At 44.6% G+C, this 6000-nt stretch overlaps 1 protein-coding gene across 3 annotated transcripts in view; it reads left to right on the top strand.

Annotated features, from left to right (window-relative positions):
• The first annotated feature begins 211 nt into the window (after nt 1–211).
• Nucleotides 212–6000, top strand: part of Gls (glutaminase) — a 68092-nt gene continuing 62303 nt past the window's right edge. Inside the window, exon 1 of one of the 3 annotated variants that reach the window (XM_034498589.1) lies at nt 212–846. In XM_034498589.1, the coding sequence (XP_034354480.1) occupies nt 452–846 (395 nt within the window). In that variant the 5' untranslated portion in view covers nt 212–451. The remainder of the gene's footprint in view (nt 847–6000) is intronic. The other 2 variants (XM_034498590.2, XM_076931928.1) reach the window with 2 other exon arrangements.

Here is a 6000-nt window from a genome sequence, read left to right as displayed (position 1 = left end):
GCTGACACACGTCAGTCGTCCTTCTCCCCGCCCTCCAGGACCCCGCGGGACTGCGCACGGGCGCAGAGATAAATTTGACTGATTCGCTCGCCAATCAGAAGAGAGGTTGGCAGGCTGAGCCAATGGGAGAGCGCGCAGGGGGCAGGCTGTCGGCGTCCTCCCGCCCCCGGTTGGTGAGCGCGGTATGTCTCCAGCCCTCCCCTGAGCGTCCGTCTCAGTGCGGAGCTAGCGGCGGCCGGAGGAACTTCGGCTGGCGGCAGGCTCGGTGGTGGCGGCGGCGGCGGCGGCGGCGGCGGCATCGGCGGCGACGGGAGCAGCGGAGCAGGGGCCACACCCCGTCACGGACTTTTTCTCTTCTCAGTCCTCTCCCGGCCGTGCGGGACACCGTTCCGGGAGCAGAGCAGCCGCCCACGCCCCAAGCATCCTCTTCTGACGAGCGGGAGCCGGCGGCATGATGCGGCTGCGAGGCTCGGCGATGCTGCGGGAGCTGCTCTTGAGGCCGCCCGCCGCCGTCGGAGCCGTCCTGCGGCGCGCGCAGCCCTTCGGCACCCTATGCCGGCGCCCCCGGAGCGGGAGCCGGCCGACCGCTGGCTTGGTGGCCGCTGCGCGACTCCACCCGTGGTGGGGCGGAGGCGGCCGCGCGAAGGGCCCTGGCGCGGGCGGCCTATCCAGTTCGCCCTCGGAGATCCTTCAGGAGCTGGGCAAGGCGGGTACGCCGCCACCGCAGCAGCAGCAACCGCAGCCAGGGGCGTCGCCACCCGCAACCCCGGGCCCCAAGGACAGCCCGGGGGAGACGGACGCGTTCGGCAACAGCGAGGGCAAGGAGGTGGTGGCCGCGGGCGACAAGTGAGTTGCGTGGGTGAGGCGGAGGGGAGGGATCGGACCCTGGGCGGTGGGCGGCGGCGGCGCGGCATGGCAACGGAGGTTCGCGGAAGAGAAAGAAAGCGATGCCAGGCGGCCTGCGACGGCTGCGCCATGTGATTAGGCCCGGCCCCGCCCGCGCCCCTCGCCTGCTCCCACTTCCCCTCCGTGGCCAGCGCGAGTCGCCCCGGGATGACGGGCGAGCGCCGGGAGGGTCTTGCCTGCCGCAGCCCCTGTCGGGCAGAGGCTGCTGTCCGACCGCGCCGGATGCTCAGCGCCCCGGCTCTGCGAGGGTGATGCCACGAGAACCTCCATCTCTCCCGAGTGACATTGAGGAGTCGGGCGTAGAGCAGAGCCTCTACCTCCCCGAATCACTTTTTGCCAGGCCGCAATTCCCCAATTCTGTAAGCCTCCGCCACCATCCCACTGGATGCCAGATGTGGCCTTGGGTTCTTAATCCTTCTGAGGTGGATCGTTTTGGCGTGCGTAGAGCCATCTGGGCCACCGGAAATAATGCTTCAGAAATGAGATTAGGCGGAATAGGGACATGTGGCCTAGAGGACGAGGCACACAGCATGGACCACCTGTTCCTACCGAGACCAGTGATGGCTTGTCTGATGTCTTCCGGGAGGTGGACAGATCTTTAAAGAAGATTCTTTTTAAAAGCACAAAAATGAAGTGTGGCATAAAATACACAAAGATCTTAAGTAGTTTTGGGGGACTTGATTGTGATAGGATGTTGATTCATTGTGTATATAGCATGGGAATTTAGCCTGAAAACAAAATAGAGTTTTCTTAAATATGATACTTTGCTGAATGCTTTTGTGTAATATAAATAGTTTTCCCCACTAGGTAAACACTGACTTTCGGGCTTTTTCTGTATCCTATTTTCCTGACTTTATACTGACATGGTGTATCCTGTTTTGCATTTTACTTCTCTGTGAGCTCTGCACAGTAGCTTAAGTCAAACTGAAAGTGTGAATTTTATGACTTTAATCTCAGGCCTGCTTAATGTTTCCTGTAATTGATGTTGGTACCTTCCTAAAACATTCCTAATTATTTTCCCCCCGAGTGAAAAATGCTATTTAAAACAAAACAACAACAACAAAAAACCTTAATAGGAAAAAAGCCACTTAATGATGGTATTCTGTAACAGTAGCTTTCTGCTACAAACTAGCTTGACGATCATGGGCACATTGTTGCATGTGTTGGGTTAGATGACTCAAATCCCTTTTAGTGTTGTTGTTTTGTTTTGTTTTGTTTTGTTTTGTTTTGTTTTGTTGTTTTTCTAGGCAGGATTTCTCTGTGAAGCTGTGGCTGCCCTGAAACTCACTCTGTAGACCAGGTTGGCCTCCAACTCAGAGATATCTCTGCCTCTGCCTCCAGAGTGCTGGGATTAATAAAGGCACATGCCACCTCCTCCAGGCTTTGTTTTGTTTCTAAAACCTACACTTTGGTTAAATTTGCACCTCTAATGTTCTAGAAAGTAGAATATGTAGTATGTTTGTTTAGTGAAATACCTTACCTTCACCTTACCATCCTTTGGTTTACTCTTAGTAGTTAATACCCGGGTTGCAGGGTGGGAGGGGCCTCCTACTAAAGTGCTCTGCTCCTGTGGGTGGTTTGCTTCTGTTCTTCCCAGTCGCTCTAAGTGCTCTTTTTAGAAAGAAAAAAAATCAGATAGGAAAGTGAAGTTTTGTTTACCCAGAAGTTTCTGGTTTCATTGCCCTATTGGTATTAATAAATCATCTCAAAGCAATAATTTAGGAACGCTATTTTGGCTAAAGCTCCATCCTGTTCCCTCTCATCTTGCCCAGCAGAAGAACCCAGTTTAGAGAGGGAATTCCCCCAAGATTTGCTCAGATTCCTGGAGAGTGTTAAGTGCCAATAAGATAACTTTATTTACCTTAGTTAAGGGTCTAGACGTGTGTGTGTGTGTGTGTGTGTGTGTGTGTGTGTGTGTATGTGTATGCACACGCACTTACCAAAATTTAGATAACAACTAAATAGGTTCAGAAACAATTCAGAAAGGATGACAGTCCTGAGATCTTTCAATCAAGCCACGACTATCATGAATGTATGTACAATGAAGATAGGAAGAAAGTATTATAATTTTGTTGAAGTTTCTTTTTGATCTGTTTTCCAAAAGTAAAGTTTTCCTCTTTTGAACGCTTTCATTTTCTGTGCATTTCTCTCACTTAGGCTAGGAGGTCAGCTCCTCTTTGATCCAGTTATCCCTGTCTAAATGCTCAGCCTCTAGAACATGGACCTTCCTCAGTCCGCAGCCCGTAGAACTGCCAGACTTTATAGTGTTACTAAGAAATAGCCATGTGAACATTGAAATAAGCTGCTATTTTATATAATGGGCATGTGTTGAAAACTACATAGCTTTATTCACTAAATAACAATTTGTTCTTTTACTCTAAAAACTTGTAGTGGGTGTTGATCTTTAAATTTCAGACTTGTGTCAGTTTTTATTTTTAGCTCCCAGAGAAAGTTTATCTTGAAAGATACATATCTTACCTGAAACTATGTGATTTGAGCAGTTTGCATTTTTAAACTTTGCTAGGAAATAAGGTCAGAGCAAACTTAATGCTTAACCATAGCACTCTCGTTAGTTCATACTGCTTTTCTTAATTCTGACCTTATATTTTTATTAACCTTATCTTAAATTATAGATGTTGAAATATGATCAAGTTGTCTACTTATCTTTTTACCAAAAACCTGTAAAACTCTGAACTAATACCACCTTACATTATATTGTCCGTAGGTAGACCTTCAGTCTGATGTTACATGAGCAACATTTCATATCTAAAGATAAGCATAATGACCTTTGCTCAGGCTTTCCCTGTAGTGGTCTACGTATTTTATCATTATTCATTCCATCATTAAAAGCCAAGCCGTTTGGTTTTTAAAGCAGACAGTTGTGTCTGCTTTCCTGGCCACTTTGGGGTTTTCTTCCTCACTGAGGTCCATATTTCTTTTCCCACTTTACCTTCTTAACAGGACTTCCTTTCCTTTAACTTTGATTCTTAAGACAAGCTCTGTCCTTATATTCATGATATGACTTCAGATTTTAAATTTACATTGCTAGAGTCATCATTTTTTTCCTAATTGTTTGTAAAATTGAATTTAGAGTCTTAATGTAAGGCATCCCTTTCAGAAAACTAACGGACTAGATGGTACACTGTCAGCTACAGATATGCTGTAGCATTAGGAGTTTTGATTAACTTGTATGTTTGCTTAACAGATACTTTAAAAGAAATCAGATTTATATCTTCTGTTAAGTATAACATTCTTAATTTCAGCAAAGCCCAGAAATCTCTTAGTAAATGTTGCTTAGGAAAGGCTGGTGTGTGTATGTTTGGGTTTTTTTTTTTTTTTTTTGACATTTTATTTATTAGGGAAAGTAATTAGCTTGAAATACTAGTATGTATGTACTTTTTATAAAATATATCTTTTGTAGGTTACACTTTTGAAAATATTTTATTAAAATAGCCATGAGACCATTTTCCTCTGTCAGTTTGACAGGTGTTAAGCAAAGTGGTAGAAAAGAGGACACCTCGCATTGCTGGTATAAAAGTATACATTTGTTCACTATTTTAGAGAATAGTTTGGTAGTTGCTAAGAAGCTTTATGCCCCTTATACAGTAACTATGTTTGCATGTTGCCACAAAGCATGGCATTTTTAAAATGTGCTTTTAAGTACACAAGAGTATTTAAACTTTAAAAAGTTTATACAAAAATGATTTTACCTAGCTTCAAATGGTATGGTAAGGCATGTTTCCATAGTTGCTCCTTATAATTGGAATGTGAGACACACAAAAATTATTGCATTGTCTTGTGAGAATTGAATTTCAAAGTAGGATTTAGTAACACGTACTTCAAATAGTACTGAAAATGAAATTGCTGATGTAGATAATATATTTTGGTGTTGGATAAAATAACAACTTTCGAAATAGGTGGCACATACTTCTATGACCCTTCTGAATTGCATCTACTTTGAATTTCTAAAGGTTAACATTTACAGTTCAGGGCTGGAGAGATGGCTCGGTAATTAAGAGTATGTCCTGCTGTTCCAGAAGATCAAGCGTCATGTCCAGCACCTGTAACTTCAGCTCCAGGAGACCCAAGACCTACTCCTGGCCTCTACAGGCACTTGCACATGCATGAGCTCATATGCTCACATAGATAAACTCACAAACACATACTTAAAATAATAAATTTTTAAAAAGTATTACAGTTTACTTAGAGTTAAGATAGAAAGAATATCTAGTGGTGTGTGTGTATGTTTGGTACAAAGTGGTCATCAGTAGTAGGTAAATGAAGAGTATTTCTGTTTTCTAGTGCTGTGAACTTCATTTATAGAAAGGAGTGACCACGACTGTTGGGGATTGGTTCTAATGCTTTGAATTAATCCAGCCCTCAAAATCAGGACAAGTGTCCAAATGCTGAAGGTCCTCGTCCCCAATTGGCTTTTGATCGATCAATTAAGAGCCAACAGCCAGTAGTTGGGCAGGTAGACTGAGGCAGGACTCTGAGATTGGTGCGGGCTAGGAACTGGGAGAGAGGAAGGAAGCAGAGAGCATCATGATGGGGAAAAAGAAAGCCTAGACCTAAAGGCCCACCAACGTGAGAATCAGGGAAAGTGAATACAGAGGCCGCTTTCCCAATTGTGTTTGGGGTACCAGAGATGAAATACAGATTTTAAAAGATGTTAACTCAGGAGTGTACCAGAGGGGAGTATTTGCTAGCTGTGGGAAGGATTAGAAATGCCCAGCCCTTAAGCTAGTTACTGCATATCAAAATTGTGTGTGTGTGTGTGTGTGTGTGTGTGTGTGTGTGTGTGTGTGTGTGTGTCTCAAATCCAGAGAGCTTCTGGGTAGGTGCATCGAGCACAACCTGCCTGGAGCAAAGTGGTTAGCTAATTCATTACGACTGTAGTTTGCTTATCCCTACACTAAAGTGTATTTCAGTGTAAAGGATTCTCTGGTACTCTGATTCTGCTTCTTTTTAAATCTAGTTTTCTTGGGGTATATTACTTTTACCCTCTTCATTTTGATAATTCTCCTTGACTGTTACCCTCTATATCCAATTTTTAAAATATAACAAAATATAGCTTGAAGTTTACCATTTTAG

This window comes from Arvicanthis niloticus, chromosome 3, assembly GCF_011762505.2.
Source record: "Arvicanthis niloticus isolate mArvNil1 chromosome 3, mArvNil1.pat.X, whole genome shotgun sequence".
Lineage (NCBI taxonomy): Eukaryota > Metazoa > Chordata > Mammalia > Rodentia > Muridae > Arvicanthis > Arvicanthis niloticus.
Note: the sequence above shows the minus strand (reverse complement) of the source record. Positions and strands in the feature narration are given on the sequence as shown.